At 29.8% G+C, this 22,803-nt stretch overlaps 1 protein-coding gene across 1 annotated transcript; it reads left to right on the plus strand.

Annotated features, from left to right (window-relative positions):
- The first annotated feature begins 514 nt into the window (after positions 1 to 514).
- On the plus strand, positions 515 to 21,861 carry LOC106458261 (eukaryotic translation initiation factor 4E type 2-like). Its single transcript, XM_013917751.2, has 6 exons — positions 515 to 624; positions 3,420 to 3,489; positions 5,520 to 5,651; positions 8,444 to 8,548; positions 11,870 to 12,022; positions 19,149 to 21,861. The coding sequence occupies exons 1-6, from the start codon at positions 605 to 607 to the stop codon at positions 19,287 to 19,289; spliced, it is 621 nt and encodes a 206-aa protein (XP_013773205.1). The 5' UTR covers positions 515 to 604; the 3' UTR covers positions 19,290 to 21,861.
- Positions 21,862 to 22,803: the final 942 nt, after the last annotated feature.

Genomic DNA, 22,803 nt, shown 5'->3' on the forward strand with positions numbered 1-22,803 from the left:
ATGCAACACATGGACTAAACAACCAGAACAAATATCTCTAAGCTTCATGTATAGCTATTTCTAATTTAGAACTGCTAATCAAAAGAAAGGTAACCAATCAGCACCACCCACCATCCATATGATTACTCTTAATCCGATATTTGGAGTGACCGTGAGAATTATAGTATTTCCATAACTAAAAGAGGCTCAAAGAGCCAAGCATGTTCAGTGACATTTTGCAGCTTGACCCTTGACTTTCATATCCGCAACCCGTTAGACTAATACATATAGTAAACAACACCAAGAGCCCTAATTTCATGCTATAAATTTTAGAAACTCAAAACTCATTGAGTAACATACTAAGTAAAGTTCTTAAATGCAATTTCAATACTGATTGTAAAGTAGTAGATTTATTTGGAGCTATGTAATGATATTGTAGTTCTTTGAAATAATTTACTATTTATTTATTTATAAATAAACATCAAAATAATGTCAAAGTTACTGACTAGAGGGAGCTTCACAGTGCACGTTCTAGCTGGGTTTATCATTTTTTTTAGTTATTTAAAAATTGCTTTAAACTTCTTATTTAGTGACTTAATTATTAATATATTTTGTTTTTAGTATTATGAATAATAAGTTTGACGCGTAAGTCCTCTTTTCCATGGTTATAATGATCGATAGTTGTAGTAGATAGCTAATTAGTATTATCTGTTAGTATTAGCTTTTTGTTTCACTTTTGAGTTAGAAAATTGCAGCCATGATTTTTTTTTATTATTGTTATTTAAAGTTGACCTATATTATTTATTATTACGTGTTTAAGTTCAAGCCATAAGAGCTGAACAATAGATGAATATAAAGTACTAGGAAACATTAAAATAAATTTGAATAAATAACTTTAATAAGAAACTATTTATATGAAATCTTTAAATTATATTTATATTTTCTAATTTGTTTACAAATTACAGCTATTAGTATTACTACTATTACTAAATTCTACTTCTAGTCCAACGAAAAATGTGAAAAATGAAAAGGAGTAAGCCTAATTAAAAATATTGGTTATAAAATATATAACGCTGCAGTGCTGTGAGTAGCAGTGTATAGTATAAACTTCAACTTTCAAGAGGCTTTTAAAATTTTATTTTTTAAGATAAGAGTTACTTATTATTTATTAATATTAGTTTTAGGCCCCAGGGATGAAAAGTTATATTTTAATTATTCGATAAGGAAATGAATTCCAACAAAAAAAATTAACCAAAACCAAAAATAATCTTACAGGTTGCAATACTCATGAATTTTAGTGTAGCACAGACATGCAACTACAATTTTGAAAGAAGAGATTCACTTTAAATTCACCAATTTCTAAATGATAATATTTATATTTGACAAATGTCTTTCCTGTATATTGTAGTGGTTACTAAATGAGTAGCAAAAGGAAGTTTATTTCTTGTTATTTTAAAGTAATTCAGGTTACAGATAATTCAATAATATAAATACAACTTCTCCTTATATATATATATATATATATGTATATAGGTTTTTCTACAAAAAATTAAAAAAAAAGTTTAAGGCTAATCCTAAGGGGAGAGACCAAGCTCTCCCTTCATTGCATGAATGGTACAGTGCCTGCAATTCTAAGTATTTTTGTTTCACTCACTTAATGTTTACCAATAGTCATGGGCATCTGCAGAAATGTTTTTTTTTTTGGGAGGGAGCCAAAATCAAGGAATGATGGTCCCATCTTAAAAGTTTTGCTTTTACAGTCAAGGGAATAGGCAAGCTTCCACAGTCAGATTTGTAAAATTAGTTTAAACCATACTGTAGCTATATTTCCTCCATAATAGTAAATTTTGGTTTGTCTCTTAGATTCTTAACTCTATAGGGTAATTTCACCTTATATAAAACAACTGCTTATATGAATATAGCAAGTTGAGGTTACATAAAGCACAGTATTTCAATGGCATTTATTGTGAATGTAGGGTAAAAACAACATTTAAGGCTAATAATAATATACCTTAATCTATACATTCAGTTACTGTGTATGGTAAACACAACATTTAAGGCTAATAGACCTTAATCTACACATTCATTTATTGTGTATGCTTAACACAACATTTAAGACTGATAGGCCTTAATCTACAAATTTATATTATAAAAAAGTAAGTAAAAAACCTTTCTTAAAACTTAAGTCACAGCAGGTGGTTTTTCTTTATTGAATATGAATTAAATTGAATTTTATGTAAGATCAGGTTCGAGTATTGCATAAAATATCAGTATTGAATGTGTTTTTGGTGAATTTCAAAATAATATTTTATTGCAATAGAACTACATTTATACAATTTATAGGACGTCAAAGACAAACATGATCATGAATGACATAATTTATTTAATGAAAATATACCACAATTACATACAGGAATTCAAACTTAAAAATTAGTGTGTATCACTGGAAAGTAAAATGTTAATCTTGCTAATGCTGATACCTGCAACTGAGATTACTAAATGCGATGTATTGGATTTGGGTATTTTACAATTAAACAGTATTGTACATAATTCTTAGGTAGACCAGGTTATGGCAACAGTGAAATTTAACTGCTAAAATAACATGTTTATGTTCTATCTAGGTATCTAGAGCTTATAAGTAAAGCTGCTGACAAATCTGGCAACTTTTAGGTGTAATAAGTAGCATGAAATTGTGAACTGAATAAAAAAACTATTAAATTCATATGCATTTAATATTCATTAAATTCATTTTCCCTGCAGATGCCCATGGCAATAGTACTAGGAACAAATATACATTTAACTGGTATAAATCCAGTATTACATGTAATATTTGCAGTAATTGATTTAGTCTTCAAAAAAAATAATGCTTCAGAAAAGATTCTCATTTGAATATTTCAAAATTGCTGAAAAATGTAAAGCAAGAAAGTTTTGTTTTGAATTTATGTTCTGCTAACTTGTAGTAGTGTTTTTAATGTTGATTTGTGCAACGTTAGTATTATAGTATTTTTTCGTTCCAGTCTAAAGTTATATGTAATATTAGATTTGCATTGTTAAATGAAGTCTGTATTGAGACATTATATTTAGTAGATACACAAGTCATGCCACTAACTCATTCATATTATAAAGTTGGTTGTTTTTTTCTTGTGCAAATTAGAACTGAGACAATTTGCAAAGTTAACAGAAGAGGTATTGTACTGAATGAGTAAGCAGTTATGAACAACAAGAACTTAATCAGTTAATGTACAAATAGTATATTACAAAGATAAGATTTAAATACATCAATACACAATATATTAAAAAATAATAGTTGTAAATAAAACAAACTTTGTAATAAATGCTGTTGAAATAAAAGAAAGATACTTCAGTTTTAACAGAAGTCTATTAGGAGATTGATTGATTAAAGGCTTTGCTTTAGTCTTTTTTTTTGTGTAATTCCATAGATTAAAAAATGAAGATGGTGAAGAAGAAGACTCTTCACAGCTATCTACAGAAATGCAAGATGCGAGACAGGTAAAAATATGAAAGTTCCTTTTTTTTACTACACAAACTTCTTCATAATATTGATCAATCTAAATTAGTTTTAGCATTGATTAATGTAAAGTGGGGCAATTACAAGATTTGGTATTTTTTGTTTTATTGTTGCTGATAACTTCCCCTATTTACTCAAGACAATAAATTTATATTTTACATATTTATTACTACTTTATATGTATCTGTGTGTGTGTGTGTGGCTTAAACTGTATGTGAATAAATAAAAACAAATTTGAAAATTTCAGTTCACTGAACAGTTTTACAGTCTTGAAAATTATAATGAAAGTGCTTAAAACCTTTTATTTTTCTTTTAGTTTAATTTGAGTAATATGATGATACTGCAACTTTGAAGAGTATTAATGAAGTAACAAGTAAATGTTGAGTAAGTTTTGAAGAATGTTAATTGTAAAAATCATTAAATTCATGAATATTCAGTAGGCCTAAAGTGAAAAATTGTGTAAGAAGAAATAAATTTGTTTATAAAAATTTATAGAGTGTTCAAATATTTGATTAGTACATAAGATTATAATGAAATACTACTTATTGTTTTGTATCAACTTTTCTATGAAAAAACTGGTTTTGTTATCAACGTTTTATCAGGTTTGAATAAAACTTCCAAGCATTCTAAAAGTACAAAATAGTGATATAGTGGGAAAGAATATAGTTTCTCAAGTCTATTAATTTTGATAATGGGCCACTCTTCAGCATTTTGATCATAAGTGCTTTTCTGTTTTGTTTTTAATGTAAGAAAACATGGCTTATCACATAAAAATGGCTTGATTTGTTTTTACTCTATGTGGATCAGCATTGCTGATTTTTAATGTAGATTTTTACCTAAATTTCCTTATCACATGTTCATGTTCTCTAATTAAATATGTACAATAATTTCTGTTGCTAAATTTAGTTCTTCTCAGATGCACTATAGACTGTGAACTACTACTTTTTGCTGTAGTGGTGGAGCTTTTTGTATCCGTAATGATCGGGATACTCTAAGGTAGTATCAATACACAAACAAAACAATACCAATATGCAATTGAACAATTTACAGCAATAAATAAAGCAGTTGTATTGCTAGAATTCCTGAGTTTGAATGAATTTTCTGTAATGAATGATTATATGTTACTTAAGTTATATTGTGAAAATAAATAATAAATCATTCATACCTCACTGGATAAAATGGCTGGCAATATAAATGTTTTGTTGGACATAAATTCTACTTGTAAAATTAAAGTAGCTATGCAATGCTGTAATATAGGGGTTGTTGTCTTTTTTTTTTCGAAAGAAATCTGCTTCTCAGTTTTCTATCGAATTTTAATGCTTTAATGAGATTGATCATTAAAGTTTCATTATCCTAGCAAATTTATATTGTACTAGTTCTATTTCTGATTGATTTTCCAAATGCTGTACTTTCTTAAGGAGGAAAGTTATAAACCATTGTTTTACACAGTTTTGACTTACATTCTCACTTGTATATTTTACATTTATATGTTATGATACATATATAACAAACTTTGTATGCCTACACCAATATCACAATTTATTTTACTTAATATGGCACTGTATTAGACAAGTATTATTGCAATCCTACAGAGTACACTTTTATAGAAAGACAAGTGCAGAAACATTCATTATGTTATTTTCATTTTTCAGTACTTGATTTTCTAATGATCCTAATAAAGTTTTGTATGCTCTAGAGAAGATAAAAATTGAAAGGCTTAAAGAAATTGGAGAAAAATAGTTTTATTTATTTTACTTTTTTGAAATACTCAGAAGTTAATAAAAATAGGTATTCTGATAGCAACAGAAATAAGCAGTTTTTTTTCCTTTTTTTTATAGGTTCTGAACTTCTTTTACAAAACTTAATTGCTCAATGTTATTAAACATTAAAATACTCCCTTTTTACCCGATACAAGATGCATAGTATTACAAAGGAAAGAATAGTTATAATGTAAAAGAAAACCAAAGAATTGAATCTAAAATTTTATTTACATGGAATTGACTTTCTACAGGCGAAAAAAGAATCACTGCCACCAGATCCAGGTGAACATAGACTTCAATTCAGCTATGCATTTTGGTATTGTAGACAACCTCGTTTGCGAAGTTATGATCAGAACTTAAAAATGATTGGTACCTTTAATACTGTAAGTATTTATAAGTAATTGCAACTAATTTTGTTTATTTAGTGCATAAGACAGTTGGTTTGAGATTCTTGTTTTGACCTGAATTTAAGTTTAAATATAACATTTATGCAGTGTTATAAGCATGTGAAACAGAGAAAGATTTGAATTTTATGTAAAAACTGATTAATATTTTAATGTGTATTTTTATAGAAACAATGTAGTTTTTCATTAAGAAATTAGCAAATAAATATACTTTCATAAATATTAGCTTAGTATGGGTTATTAAAGTGAATTTGTTTGACAAAAGTAGGATATGTAGTGAGATGCATATTGTAAATTTTTTGTGTAATGACTCCATGTAGTGTGATTAATGAAATAAAAATATGGAAAAAAATGTGAGGAAAAGAAATTTCATGTAGGATTAGCTTTTTTTTTCCAATAAAAATGAAATTCTAGTATCGATAGTAATCAGTACTGAATTAATGTTGTTCTTTTATGGTATGTAAATTCATTTATTTTTGCCTTTCCACCTTAAATGCTGTTAAGTCAAAGAATGTAAGTTATTTAAATTAACATTATTTAAAATCTAAACACTCGTTTTAACTTTTCATAAGTTATGTTTTATTATACTTCCGTGCTAAACCTACACATATGATTAGTTTTCTGGGTATTTTTTTCAAATGTTGAATACTTGCCTCTGTTTATTAGAAGTTTTCTTTTAATCACTGGATAGACATTGAATGGTAGACTATACCTAATATATTTTAAAGATCCAAGAAATTATGCTTATTATTTTGGAATAATTTGAAATGCACTGTTTTAAAAACCAGCACATGTTTGTTCTTTGAAATAATTGTGAAAACTAGTTATTGTTATTTTTAACTGCTGATTTTGGGGATTAGAACCTCTTTAATGTTTTGACCAACTTTGGAAAATTAATTTATTATGGTAGTTCATTTGAGTTTATGACATGTCAATTGTAGATTAGTAAAATGTGTGATGAATGATTTATGAAGGTTTTTGATGTATCTTTTAGTCATGGAGATACAGTATTATCCTCATCACATTTTCAGCAATATATCCATGACAAGGAAATAGAGCTGAGCAGTTAGTGGTATTTGCTAATCAAATAATGGATGGCCTTATTAATTGATTACATTCATTTAATTAATTAGTCCAGTGTTTCTTAAATCATGGTACCTATAAGCAACAAAGAAATGTTAGCCAATTTTCTTCCCTCTAGTTAGCAGCTCGAAATTAGTAACAGTGGCAGGATAGCCTTAGAGGTTCTCCATAAGGAAGCCAGGAAAGCAAGTTTAATTGCAATATTTCAATTACTTGGTTAGTTGGAATATTTGAAAGCAGTAATAATTACAAGTACTTATTTTGATTAATCAATTCAATTGTAAATTTGATTAATTAATTAGTTTATCTTACACAAATAAACGTAATCATTGATCATGGGTAATTCACTAAATCTACCAGAAAGCACTGGATAGTGAAATAAATATAGAGTCGAGAATATATGGCAGGAAAAAAGCATTATATGTTGTTTTGAATTTAAAACATGACTTTGCTAAATTAAGCAAAAATATCTTTTAAGTAACAGAATGTATGAGGTGGGGAACTTTATTACCTTGTGGAATCCCACAACAGATTTCCACAGTAGGAAGTTTACCATTTGTCTTACATATTTTATAAGTAAAGAGATTGTTCATCAGTGTTAGATGGGTGGGCTTTCAACCAAATGCTTACCTTTGAAATGCCAAAGTTTCCCAAAATTCTGTGAACTGGTCAAGTAATGTATCTTTGCATATCTTGGCCATACCTTGATATGTAACTATTGGTATCATTAAATTGGCAGTTTTGTTACTATTGCAAGCTTCATTTGGTAGTATGATGCTGTCAGTACAAAACAAGGTTACTTGTCCCACTTTTATTATGTGTTGTGTCACTGACAAAAACTTCTCCATCCCATCCTGCACTGTTTATAACATTTTTGCCTTGCTGATTCAGTGATATCCTGACAGTTGTGCAAGGATGCTTACCACTGCTTCTGTTGCTTAGCAAACATTTAAGTTTCAGAGCTCTTTATCTCAAAAGTTACTGGAAGTTTGTACTTGTATAGGCATCTGCCTCTGACTGTTTGAGCATCTGCTAAGATGAAAGTTTGTGGGATTTATCATCCACATCATGATCCAAATAGCACTTTTATTTCCATTTTGCAAGGACCAATGTTTTTGTACCATATTGAGCACCACATTTGGGATACCCACATGTAGCTCATCTAGTTGTAAACACACCCATATCTTCAAAGTTTCAAATGCCATTTATGCAAGCTAAAACACTTTCCTTACTTAATGTGATACCAATGGAACTGTTAACATGCATTTACATGCTAATAGGCTGTAGCCTTGGGTTATCCATATTGCGTGTATTTTCTTGTATGCATTTTTTAGGCCCAAACATACTTTTGACCATGCATACTATACACAAAAATGACCTAGGATCAAAATCATATATTTTTTGAAAATTATTTATGCTTGACACTGCCATAATTTTGCAGTGGTGCAACTGATTTTCAGTCTAAAAGCTGATTTACACTTTGGAAGTATATGATATTATTACTTTGTATTGGGAAAAATATGTGAAGAGCATCTAATCACATTTTCAAAGTTGGATAAACACTGGTGCATTTTCTTCTGAACAGGTTAATAAATTTTCTTATTATATATCAGTATATTATTTTATTTAGTTTCGTTGAAAGAGAACCAAAAGTTTTTCATAAATTTTGTATTATTGTGTTTTCACAGGTTGAGAAATTTTGGTCATTTTACAGTCATCTTGTTAGACCATCAGAACTGAGTGGTCAGATTGATTTTCATCTCTTTAAGGAAGGAATCAGGCCTATGTGGGAGGTTGGTAATATCTGTTTTAATGATTTCCATAAAAATCATTCTAAGATAATTCTTTTTGGATGTTCTTTTTATTGGAGAATAAAGTTTTTGAATTTGTTGTTTCCTTTAATTTTTATGCATAATGTGAGTTACTTAAACTTACATCAGAAAGTTAATAATTACATAAATGAAAAACAAAGAAATTGCCCCAATAATAATAGTGCTAACATTGTTTAGTTAGTGGTAGTTGATTATGATAACATGTTACATTAAATATAAAATATCTTTGTTATAAAAATGAAGTTAAACACAGATATTTTTTCCATTTCTTCTTAATTTGTCTAGGTGTGTAAAAGTTTCAGATGTATCTTTTGTCTCCCACAAGTCACTGTTCAAGAGTAGGAATGTGTGTATATGTGTGTGTGTGGGGGGGGACATCTGCAGTGAACTTGATTTTTTTAACAATTATTAAGCCTATTTGGTTTACAATTGTTGTTTTAGCATTTAAACTGTAACTTTTAAGGTATTGTACTGCATATATAAATGGTCTTTCATAACCCAACTGAAAATTTATGGTATTAATCGAAAAGCTTCTTGGGCAGTGACTTGTGGAGGACAAGAGATATATCTTAAATGCTATTTTTGCACATCTCTGATTTTGAGATGCAATGAACTGATCCCATACTGAAAAAGAAATGTTGACCAAATATCTGAATTTACTATTTGTATCTGCACAAAATATAGCAAGATTTTCAAAAATTTACAAATTTGTTGTATGTAAAAAATTAGAAGTGATACAAAAGTATTTGTACCTAAGATATGTCTGTGAATTTACAACATCAGTCTGACCCAGGCTGACATGCCAGAATGTAAGGTGATATAGAGAATGTGGAGAATAGAAATTATTTTGTCCATTGTACAGTTTATATATTGTATTTGAATAAATTTTAGAACTTCCAAAATGCATACATCAAGAACTGTTGCTAAATCAACAAGGTAGGTTAAAATAACCTTGACATTAAATTCATAATACTATGCTGAATGGCAGTCTTTAAAGGTTTGTGCATGCACACTTTGACCCCTGCCTGTGCACATAGGATTAAGATGAATTTTGGGTCAAAGAACATTTGCTGTTAACTTGATTTTGAAAACAGTATTTAGGCCTATTGGTTTACAATAGTTCGTCAGCCACCCCAATTTATGCACATAGGGTTAAGATTTTAAGTCAAACAAAATTTGCTGTTAGATTGATTTTTAAAACAATATTTAGGCGTATTGATTTACAATAGTTTGTCAGCTTTCAACATTTAAACCATAATTCTGCAAAAAATGTGGTGCATCGGTTTGATATTAATGCATTGCAAAAAAACAACAAAAACTATTGGGTAAATTGGTTTTGAAATTGGAAATAAAGCTGGTATGGACTATGTAGTTTCTGCAAAATGAAATATCTTGTTTTTATAACTGATACTTGTATGAAGTCACAACTTTGAAAATCCAAAAATATTTTATTGTGATTTATTTCTTTTAAGGAACGATTAAAAATGTTTACCTTTGATGTAGATTTCAATTACTGATTTTTATGTCTCCTTACATTCTTGTAAAACTGTCCAATAAAGTTTTTATTTTATAACAATATAAATATTTTCTTTGTTTTTATGAAAAACACCAGACAGTTTTACCATGTTCTTATGATCACCAGCAAACAATAAAATCTTTTACCATACCAAAATTATAAGCAAGCCAATTTTTTTAAAATTGTTAATCAGAAGTTTGCATTTAGTACATGAAATAAGTTTTAAATCAATTTCATATTCAGTTATGTATTTTTAAAATTTCTTTTTGGTGATTTTTTTGCCCATTCAAGCAGTTACTTAGGCCCTAATGTAAACACAAACCAACATCAGCAAACTTGTCGGCAAAATTGATTTTGACACAGTTGAGTGTAGTGTGACTTAACTAATGCTACCTCATCTTTTTCCTTGAAAACAATTCCTGTTATACTGCAACATCATAATTTAAATTAAGTATAAAATGATAAAGCAAACTTTAAAAGAATTATGACTTAGTTGTAGCAGAAGGTGTTTACAACCATCTTTTTTTCTAACAACATACTACCAAACTAAGGTTTTACCACTTTGTTTTAATCTCTACATGAGTCTCAACTGAACTGGAAACATATTGTCTTATACAGTTGAAAAGAACAGAAAGACCTTTCATTATATGTTTGTGTCATGAGCCTATCACTTCTCAAAGCTGAGATACAGGCAGTTACGATACATACCATGACAGGATTGATAAGTAATGATTGATTAAAATCGATAGTATTACACTTGTACTGAAATTATAAAGTTCAAATTGTATTCAAAACTATTTCAACTTTCCTTCTGGAGGACTATGAGTGTCAAATTATTATCTGAAAAATTCAGGAAATTCACAAACACTAATATTTTTACTTGAAACTTACTGAAATCAACTTAAAATTAACATTTATGAGATGTTGACATTTTTTTTATAAAAAAAATTAATAAATTTGAATTATGAAGTATTAAAAAAGTATTGAGGAGTGGATAAAAATTTTTATTTTTCTGTAAAATTCACTGGTGCAATTCATTGATCCTCCTAAGTGATCAATGAAAACTATTTATAGAGTTAGTAAACTATTATTTTTATTTATTTAAAAATATTTACAATTTCATAAATAGTTGCTTTGTAAATTTTTATCACATTGATTTTTAATTCTTCACTAGGACAACTATAATTAAGTACCTCAGGACATTAAAGTTGTACGTTTATAATCTGATTTCTTATATGAAAATATGAAACTTTCTTCATAAGCAACTGGATCATTCAAAGTTAATATGTTTTTTTGTTTTATTTTATTTTATTGTAACATTTGTATTGTTTAAAATTTTTATGTGACAAGCATAGGCATAAAATATAATGACTGAGATGTAAAAAAAAAATTTTGATGAAGATTTTTTTTGAGGTTTTGACTCCTTTTCTTCAGAGAAAGTTTCCGTATAAGTGTTTAAAGAAAAGTAAAAATACTTACTACAGCTCTGTGGGAGGTAAAATAGAACATTGTATTTTTAATAGAGCTTAAAAATAACATTTTTTGTAAAATTAAATAAATATTACGTTGGTTGTAAGCAAAGACATTTAATACTACAATAAATAAAGATAAACTTTTTACAGTAGCACTTGGCTATTGTTCAAACTTAATATTTTCTAAACTAAACCTTAACAATAATTTATCTACATATAGCCATTTTATGTACTTTATGTTAAGGTTTAGGAACATTTTTTGGTCAAATAATTATTAAGTGTTTGAAATAAAAGGATGAAGCCAACAGAAATGGTGGTCGTTGGGTTCTGCGATTAAGGAAAGGGTTGGCATCACGTTGTTGGGAAAACCTGATCCTAGCTATTTTGGGTGAGCAGTTCATGGTAGGAGAAGAAATATGTGGGGCCATGCTATCAGTGCGTTCTCAAGTAGGTTAATCTGTGTTTCTTTGAAGATTAATTATACATTTTTTTTTGTGGTAGTGGATAATTGTTTTACATGTTTAATTTCTTAATATCAGAAAGAAAGAAAAATTGTAAAAATTAAAATGTTTGATATTTTGGCAGATTTTCTTCCTCAGGTGCATTTTAGATATATGCAATTTCTTTACTACTCCAATTTAACTAATATTTGGGATTAATTGCATATGCTTTTAAAATTTCTGTAGTCTTAAAATTTATTGACATTCTTTTGTTACAAATATTGGCTTTGTCTGCAGCAAACTTAAGCTTCTTCCTCACTGAATTTTTCTTTAATTGTTTTCAAATTTTTAATCTTAATTTGAAATGTAATGCATCATTTTCTGTTTATGCACGTAAAATATTAAATGGTAAAATGATTATATATTTTTGTCAAACATATGATAATAATGAGTAATGTTTCTAGATATCTAGATGAATGGCTTTGGTGCGTAGATGCAGCATTTTTTCAATTAACTATAAAGAAAATGTCTATTAATGAAAATAAATTATATCAGTTAATAATATGTATAACTATAATCAAAAGTGCATGTAAAACAGTAATGTAATTGTAACAAAAAAAACAAAAAATGAAAATTATTTAGTTATGTGACATACGTGCATTGAGGAACAAGTGGTCTGACTGAAATTTCTGTGTATGTGAATAGAATGCATCAGAAATGCAGAAAATATTCATTTAGCTAAACTGAAAGTATTTTTACTGAATGCTTCTTCAAATGGTCCCAAAGACAGAATAATGCTTTACCTTTAAGAAGATTTTTCTTACCCCCTTATACCATGTATTGCCTTGTTACCTACATCACCGAAGGTGGCCAGACGTTATGTTTTCACCCATGTGTATGTGTGTTTTTTCAGTAAGATTTCTTGAAAAATGGTCAAATTGATTTGGACAAAAGTTGTTATACTTTTGGATTATGACCCAACTTAGAAGTGATTAGTTTTTGGAGGGTCAAAGGTCTAGGTCACAGCAAGGTCATGAAAATCCAAAAGATCCCTACTTGTTAATGTGGGGACCAATTTTTCACACTATTTTTGCTACATAACTGAGTCAAAAATGATCGGATTTTGATAAACTTGGTGGGAACATGTATAATATTATTCCTCATTGTCCTGCCAAAATGGTCCATGTCTATTGATAATGATGGACATACGGACACATTTTCATATTTTTTATGATTCGAATATAATGAATGCTGCGTGGTAGAGGTATGTGTTCTACTGAGTGCCCTCTGGTTTTCATTTGTTAAGGTTGTCTTCACTTGATTAACTATAATAATAAATAATATATGTAATTAACTGTAATAATAATAATAATCATAACTAAAATTAAACTAATAACTATAAGTAACTGACACTAAAGTTACAAATTCTTAACTGTAAGTATAACTATGATAAAACACTTCAAACATGTGATAGTGTAGACTATTTCAAATTAGAATTTTAATTTCATTTCTAAGGGTCGATAAGGGGTCATTTGACTCATCTTGATTCTCTCATTTGCTACTACCACTATACGAACTGCATAGAAAAACCTCTGTAATTCTGTTTCCTAACTGCTCATCCAGTCTTCTCTTAAACTCTTTTATTGTTGCAACTTCTCCCACACCTGAAAGTAAGCAAAAGAAAGTTGAGTATGTTATAATACAACAATTTTGAATATGCAAATCAACAAGTGACATTTTTACCTGATACAAAGTCATGGTGGAATGACACGTATCAGAACTATGTTTTGAATTGTTTGGCATTTTGGTGATGTCACCAAAAATTCATTGCTTTTGGGGAAGGCTATGTAACAGCTCTCTCCATCTCAAAATGCAAAGACAATCAGAGCACAGAGATTTATTCAAATTGGGGATTTAGAATTTCCATAATGGTGATATCCCTTGTATTTCATGGCATTTGTGAAGGTCAAGTTATCAAAAAACTTAAACCAGTTTTCAAGTATTATCCAAAACATGCAGAAAAAATTCCTAAAAGCAACCCTGAATTCCAAATATCAAGAACTGGACTACTTACAAAAACTCAAACAGAAATTAGACCACCAACTACCCTGCTACCTCAAGCCAGATGATTATGGTAATATACAATGAGCTATCAACCCAAACAACTCATTGTTGAATCAAGAGAAGTCTATACACAATAAAAAACCAGATCAACTAAGGAAACTACAACAACATGAAGCCTAAACTTGTAATAAACAGATCTGACCAGACACTCAACGACACAGAATTTCAACTTCTAAACAAAGGCTTCAACTTTGCCATCAACCACAAAACAGCTCCATGCCTAGAGTTCAAGGAGTGTCTAGAAGATCTAGCCAGAAGACTCGTGACCCGGTACATAAAAGAACAAAAGACCACCTCTACCTCAAACATCCTTCAGCTACAGAAAGAAGAAATCCATGACATCAACCAACAGACTTTTATTACAGGCAACTAGAAAAAATGTGGTTTCCCAAAGTTCCCAAAAACTGTATTTTAAATAACTTTTTTCAAGAGTTCTCAAACAAGACTATTAATATATTCAACAAATCATGTAAACTGAAAAGTAACCTCATAAGTAATGAGATCAAATCCATTTAGAATCTGAAAAAAAGACACTAACATCAAAATTCTAAAAGCTGATAAAGGCAACACCACTGTAATCATGAACAACTCGGAATACATCAACAAAATTAACAACATCCTTTTCGATAAAAAGAAATTCATAGCCATCCCAAACAACCCAACAAACACACACAAAAAAACAACTAAACAGAACTTTATTACAAATGGAAAAAGATAATTTAATTAATGACGATCTTTACGTAAAACTGATTCATGCACATAGCCTGGGCTCTCACACCATATATAACATCTGCAGGTTAATTTTTTAAGATGCCTTCAATTTCAAATATACACTAGACCAACTAAATTCTAAAGCCTTAATGGCTAGTTTTGATGTATCACTCTTCATCAAAGTCCCCGCCAATGAAGCTTGCAATATCGCACTTGACCTCTACATTAATGACTCCAACAAGTTAATACACATCCCCAGCACACTTTTTGCTTCTCTCTTAGAATTTACAACAACTAAAACCAACTTCATTTTCAACCACGAACATTTCCTTCAAATAGATGGGTTAAGTATGGGCAATCCTGTTCTACCCATTCTTGGCAGTATATTCATGACCCAGCTCGAAACACAAGACATACATTCTGTGCTTCATCCCCCACTATACTGGTACAGATATGTCGATGACAATGTTGCTTGGTTTAATTTCTACAGAACACACACTAACTTTCTTTGAAAACATAAACTCCATTCTTCCCAACATCAAATTTACCATAGAACATGAAAACAATATACAGTTATCTTTTCTTAACCTCAACATTACCAGATCGGACACACAGTTTAAAACCAAAATTCACTAGAACACACACACACCGGCCTCTACATCCCCTGGAATTCTGCTCATGACACCACACAAAAAATCAATACACTGAAAAACCTCATAAACACAGCCACAAGACTGTTCAATGGACTACATAGATGAAAAAATCAACCCTATAAAGCATTCCTTCATTCACACCAACAAATTTCCACCAGCTATTGTTGAAAAACTCTCCAACATTCACCACAACAAAACTCAACTCACAGATCCAACAACAGAACATTACACTGCAGTTTACCCTTTGTCCCTGAAACCAGCTCAACAATTATCCACATTTGGACAAAACTAGCCATTAAACACAAAATTCCTGTCAACATCAAATTCTCTCAAAAAACCCAGCCCTAAATTAAAATCGTTACTCAACAAAAATTATATAGAATCACGCAATACCAACTTCATTTACAAAATAACATGCAATAACTGTCCAGAATTATACATCAGAGAAACAGGAAGAAAATTGGAAACTAGATTCATAGAACACAGTAAAAAACCGTCCCATGTTTTCCACCATTGCAACTCAAAAAACTATAGCATACCTATTAAAAACACAGTAATTTCAAACAAAGAACTAAACATAAACAAATGAAAAATCAAGAAATCCATCTCAATTGAACAAAATATCAAGATGTCTCTTCTAAGTATGCAACAGTATCCGGTCATGTGACCTCTTTGTTCTATACTGTATGTATATATATCTGTGTCAGTGTAAACTACTTGTACCTGATGATGGCAGAACCTTGTCAAAATGTTGTACACTTGCAGTTATGTTAAACCTATATTTAAGTTTTTCTTCATTATCCATTCAAGCCTTCTCCAAACATTATTGTAATGAAGATGGATTAACATGGAGAACCATGACCATCTACAAAGAAACCAAAATTAAAGTCTTTCATCAACAATTTTCAGGTAATTTAGTAATTTGGGTAAATTACTTCTGTGTGTCAATAAACACAGACTTTTCTATGACAATGTCATTCACAAAAATTACTACCGTTGCACATTAAATGAGGCCTTGCCAGCCTTGATTTTTTTTACATGATAATACATTTGTGCATTTTAACTAACATGTCTTCAAACAGATACAGGGAATCCAATGGTAGGTAGCTTCAGCATGCAATTTTCATATCTGTATTTATTTGGGCTAGAATTTTCATAAATTACAAACCTCACTAGGATAGATTATAGTAAAGCTCTGCATATCAGTCATGCTTGCAGATATATAAATGATATTATATACCAAATTACCAAGGTGTTTTGGACACAGCCTTACAGATTTATCCACCAGTGCTCACTCCAGGAAAAGGTTCTTCCACTAGAAACAATATAAACTATCTGCATTTAGTTATCACTCGTTAATCACACATTCAACATTAAAGTTTTCAATAAAACAATCATTTTCAACTTTGAAGTTGTAAACTGTCCATTCCCAAATACAAATGTTCCAAAAAAATTATGTTACAGTATGTACTACTTTTGGCTTATTAGGTAAAATAGAATTTGTTCCTCCTTACAAGACTTTGTGGATAGAATATGTAAATTCATTTGCATTTTTCATAATCATGGTTTCTTAATGTGAAAATTAAGTACAAAATTCATTCAATTCTGTGAAAACTTCAACAGCATTCTTATGTGTTTACAAGTTTTATAGAATATCATAACCTTTTTAAAACTTTCACGTCTACATTTTGATTCCTTGGAATTTTGTTTGGGATAATAGTAAACAATTTTATTGTATTGACCACCATTGGTTTTTACCAATGGTTAGTTTAAGTTATTGTTATATATAGTTAATATTAGCTAAGTTTGACATTACATCATTAGTTTAGTTTGATTAGTTTCATATTTACTTTCTTTGTCATGTTACACGTTTGTAAAAGCTTTGGCTTTTGTTTGTGCTGTGGGAAAGTTGATGCTACCAAACTGACCCAGTTCAAACTAAAACATATAGGTTTAATTGCCAAAGTCAGGATAGCCTCTGATGTTATATAATTGAGGTGCAGTAATAAATTTTCTTTGGTAAAGCCCAATGCAGTGTTTGAGAAAGCATGATTCCAAAGAAATATACCCCAAGACAAAAACTAGTGTTTGTGGGTTCCCTAAGTAAGGTATGCTGTTTTGTTTGTTTATTGCTGCTTTCGGTAATAATGTTATGCTACATAGTATATTGAATGTAACTACTTTTACCTAACTAATAAAACAATGCTTTCTAATCTTTTTGAATTTAATTGTAAGAAAAGTATATTTAATTAGCTATAATGGGTAAGTTGATTTTTAGTTTTGCTCTAAGTACATAGCATACTCTGATTGGAAGTTGTTATTATCTAATACATATGACCTGTTATACCATGCCTTAGGACATCAGGAATTTTTCATCTGTTTTTAATATTTAATTATTTAATTTCTGATTTGAATTTCTGACTACCAAGGATTTTTCAACAGGGTGTTCCAGGTTTAGCAATTATTATTCCCAGAGTTTAATAGAAAAACTATGATACAACCTGGGCCTTGCTGTATATATGAGTTTATGAGATAACATGGGGGTATAATGTAGTCCCTAGGTATGGCATAACTTGTCATATGTATTCCAAGTGTTTGATATCACAGAAATGGTAAAATTTTCATTGCCCCAGGAAAGTTATGGACTATTATATTTATATAAAAAAAGTTTATTAGGCTTCAATTCCATATACTCAAATCATAAAGATGTTTTATATCTGGGATTTAGAATTTTCAAAATGGGCATATCCCTTGTTTTCATGACACTGGAAAATAAATGACTATGGATTAACATGAACATTCAGAATGATCCAGAATAAGACCTGCAACAAGTCATACTCCAGCCATTGTAAGCAAACTGTGGCATCTTGTAACAGATGAGAATTAGTGAACACAATGTCAATAGCAAAAGCCTTTCACGTGTTTCAGGCAACAGCACGCAGTAAAAGAAGGATCTCCACCTTGAAAAGCAACATAAGTCCTGTACACAAGTTGCTTCCACAACACCTGTATTCAACCATCATATACTTCAAGCAGCTGGAAAATGAAGTGCGTATTTGTGGTATTCCATGCGAAGACATAGTGGTTAAGTCTCTCTGACTGGACTGTTGAAGTGGTCACTAGAGAACTGTTGTCCTCATACAACTAGATACATTATGGAAAGCAAGCAAGGAGGAGTGATGTGATTTGGACATAACAGCTTTATAGTACAGCCTTTTGAGATGAAATGTGTGATGCAGGGCTATTATCAAGATGCACAGTTGTCATATATGCAATGACCTGAAATGGTGGAATAGACTGGTGAGGCTCCAAAATTGTACTCAACCCCTGTGTTCCTTAGGTGACAACCCTATATTAGGAAAACAACATTGTCTTAACTGGAGATATATATCTAAGTTTCCCACATATTAAATGTCTATCTTGTAGTGTTAATGGATTTATTGATTGCAAACCTCAATCATGTCCTCCTCATTCCACCCCTCAAAAAAAAAAAGGTATTCTCTTTCTTAAAAAGAACATCCATATGTTGTCTTGGAAGGTTTGTTCATATATATTATGTTAAAATAATATTTCTGAAAATATAAAAGGTAACAATAATGAATATTTAATTGGTATTACATTAATGACTGTTTCTATTTATACAAGGAGGACAGTATATCAGTTTGGAACAAGACTGCTAATGATAATGCCACCACCATCAGGATTCGAGATACTTTAAAGAGAGTATTGAACTTACCACCCAGTACACATATGGATTACAAGATGAACTCTGAGAGCCTCAGATAGAATCTGTTATATCTTTTAATATTTGTTACATAAACTCATGAAAATAAAAAATATATATATATATATATATACTTAACTAAGTGAACATGGAGAACCTGTTGAGTGCTTCATCATGATCAGCTATATTCTAGCATTTAACTTACATTATGTATTCCAAAAAGATATAATACAACTAAAGAGAATTTGACAGAAATTGGATAACACTGATGTCTATTTATTACACACTGTATTTCAAGTGCAGCAGATCACAGAAGTGGTTATCTTTTCATCAGCTCATGAAAGTTATGGATTATTACATTAGTGTAAAAAGAATATTAAGCTTTAATTCCATTGTATTATGGGAAAAGATGGTGTAAAAACAGTACTTGTTGTTTTTTGATTATATTTTTTATTGGACTTAAATTATTATTGTAGCTTTGTAAAATTTTATCTGTGAACATTTCTCAGCGAAGATTAATGTGTATTGGATATTACTTGTGGAAGATATAAATATTTTTAATTTTTTATAATGAAAACTTGTATTTTACCTTTTTATATGATTGCCAGATTTAAAGTAACAGAATTTCTTTAAACTTGGTACTGAAGGTTTAGAAATGGATTGGCTTTAACTTGTTACTATTGTCTAGAGATATCGAATACATATTAAGTCAAACTAGATAGTACTGCTGGAAAATGATAATCTAGTTTTGGTGTAAACTGTATGTTACAAGAATGAAATATATTAAGCCAGAATTCTCTTGTTATTGATACAGTATTATTTTTAAATGTGTACAACAGATAAAAAATATTAGCCAACGTTATCTGAAATTAGATAATACTGCTGGAAAATACTCCGTATTAGTGTGAACTGAATACTGTGATTGATAGATATTATTATTATCTTCTTTTATTGAAGAATATAAATTCATTATAGACTTTTGTAAAAATTAGCTCAAGTTTATCAAACTATTTTGAGGTTAAAGCTAGAATTAGTTTTAACCTTTTCCTTACATTAGAATATCTAAACCATAAGCTAACAATATGCTTTGCTGTATTTGCAGTATATTAAGCAGACATGTGGGATAAATCTGAAACAGGTTTTCACTGGACCTCTTGTCAATTATTTTAGAATGAAAAACTTAGGATAAAAGAAGTGTATATTATGGTAGTGTGAACAATTTACACAGTTTTTCCTTGAGATTTAACTAATGATTTTTTATTTTAATTCATGTTTCTACTCTAAAGAACATATTATTTAAATTGGTTATGTTTTTAACTCTCAGGCTTAAAATTTATTTCATGTGGGTTGCAGTTCAAATCACGGGTATACATATAGACATTGGTAAGCTGGACACAAGTTACATGATCAGTTATTTTCTGTCACCTGTGACACTATGTGTAAAACGTATGATTTATAGATAGTACAAAGCATGTGTAAAGATTATTTTTATACAAGTTGTTGGGAATGAGTATATTTTTGAAGTATAATACACTTTTAATGATGCATGATACTTGTAGTATGTGTAACTGTACCAAGTAAAGGAATGTTGAATAGAAAGCTGGAGTTTTTCAGTTTTAGGTTTTGCCACAGCTATACTTCAATATTGTGATACCAGAAGGCCTATTCATATATTTGCTGACATAAATTCTCACAGGACCATCTGAAATCCCCCTTCCCAATATAAGAGAGCCAGGAGGTTGGAATCCTCAAAAGTATTTTAGGTGAAATAGCTGTTGAACCATCATCTACTGAAAATGCTAAACCACAAAGGAGGATTTGAACATGCTGGAAGATGATGACATTGATAATATATTATTGGGTTAATTGAAATGGAAACTTCTCTCGTGTCCTACTCGACCGTGGTTATTTTCCAGTAGGAGGCTTAATTCTGTATGTAAAAAGTGTTCATATTATAGATGGTTGGGTTGTGCATAAAATTGTGGACAGCTTGAATTTTAAAGAATGCTGTTATGCTCTTGTTGAGCTAGTTTCTGGGACCTTTTGTACGTGGGGATTGAATAAAAAATAATGGAAGCCTAACATATCCTTCTTCTGAAGTGGTGAAATCTTAGAAAATAATGGAAACTGTCTATTGGCTTTTGAGAAATGTTGATTTACTAAGAAATGATTATAAATTCCACAGAGATATATTGAAGGAGCAGAAAAAAATTCCTTTTTTCCTAAACCTGATACCTGTTATTAGTTCTAATTAACCTCTTTGGAATATCCAAAAGCCGTTATCTTTTATTATTTTTGTGTTTTTTTTTAAACTAAAAATGAATCATAGAAAACATTTTATTGAATGGTGGAAATATCTTTCAGAAGAACAACAGAAACGTGCTTTTTAAAAAATCTGTAATTTCACGGTGTGATTGATTATTGTTATATATGTGGAGTATAAATATAACCAATGGAGAATCCATCCACCCACAACGTAATCTCTCGAATATTTCAGTCATTGTAGTTCGTTTATCTTCTACAAATTGATCGTAGTGTGGTAGAGGTTGCTGAATTATTCAAGTAAACAACGTAAGTGGCTGTACTTAATGAGTGGTGTGGAAACGTGTAAAAATAAATGATTTTGTAATAAAATAGTGTATACTTTTTTATAATATTTGAATACCAAATTTAAATAGATATATTTTTCCAAATTATTATTATGTGGCAGTTAAATGAAACTATTAAACAAATTTATCGATACGAGAGAAAAATTACATATTTATATATTATAGATCGAAATGAAAAATCAAAATAAGTGTAAAGAGGAATGAAATAGGACATTGCATTGCTTACTAGTACTTAAAATATATTTATTACTGTCTTTAATGCAATAATATATGACCTATTGTGTCACGGCACATGGAAGTCACGATTGCACTCGGTGTTTTATATCATAGCATAAGTATTACTTTGCCTAATCGTATCCATTCTATATACATATGGGTATACCCGCCAATAGTAATTCCGAGACCCAGGGCAGAAGAACCAATGGCCTCCCTAGAAAAGGACTACTGAGTGTTATGACATTTTTTTTTCTGAATAGCACATTACAACCCAATTTGCGTAGCTTGTGGCGTTGCTTGATGTAGTTAACTTTGTTTTGTTAAACAATTAATCCTAATAGTAAACAAATTGTTGGGCCAAATATATGACGTGGAATTTGTGTTATTTTTAAACGAATACAACAGGGAATAAAATAATCAACGTATAAAAGATTTTAAAAAGTACAAAGTTAAGAAAATTCCTGAAACTAAAATCTAATAGGCTGATTAAACACCAAATCGTTTTATATGATTCGTCTAAAAAAATGAACAAAAGGTATATACCATGTAACAGAAAGTGAGAAACAAAAATGTATAATAAACAGAAATTTGAAAAAGGTAAAACATAATATCCGAGTGGGAAAGGGATCATAAAATGCAACTATTCTGTGTTTTTTTGTGGAAGAATCATCGATTATTTTTTTCAAAAGTTCAAAGACCTTGCAAGGTCGTGCTCCAATAGCAAGAAGAACAAGACTATTAAGTCTTTCTT

Source organism: Limulus polyphemus, unplaced genomic scaffold (assembly GCF_000517525.1).
Source record: "Limulus polyphemus unplaced genomic scaffold, Limulus_polyphemus-2.1.2 Scaffold21, whole genome shotgun sequence".
Classification (NCBI taxonomy): domain Eukaryota; kingdom Metazoa; phylum Arthropoda; class Merostomata; order Xiphosura; family Limulidae; genus Limulus; species Limulus polyphemus.

Coding starts and splice junctions, on each gene's coding strand:
- LOC106458261 (XM_013917751.2), top strand. CDS start 605: ATGAATAATAAGTTTGACGC. Junction 8,549..11,869: donor GAATCAGGCCTATGTGGGAG/GTTGGTAATATC, acceptor TTGAAATAAAAG/GATGAAGCCAACAGAAATGG. Junction 12,023..19,148: donor TGCTATCAGTGCGTTCTCAA/GTAGGTTAATCT, acceptor TATTTATACAAG/GAGGACAGTATATCAGTTTG.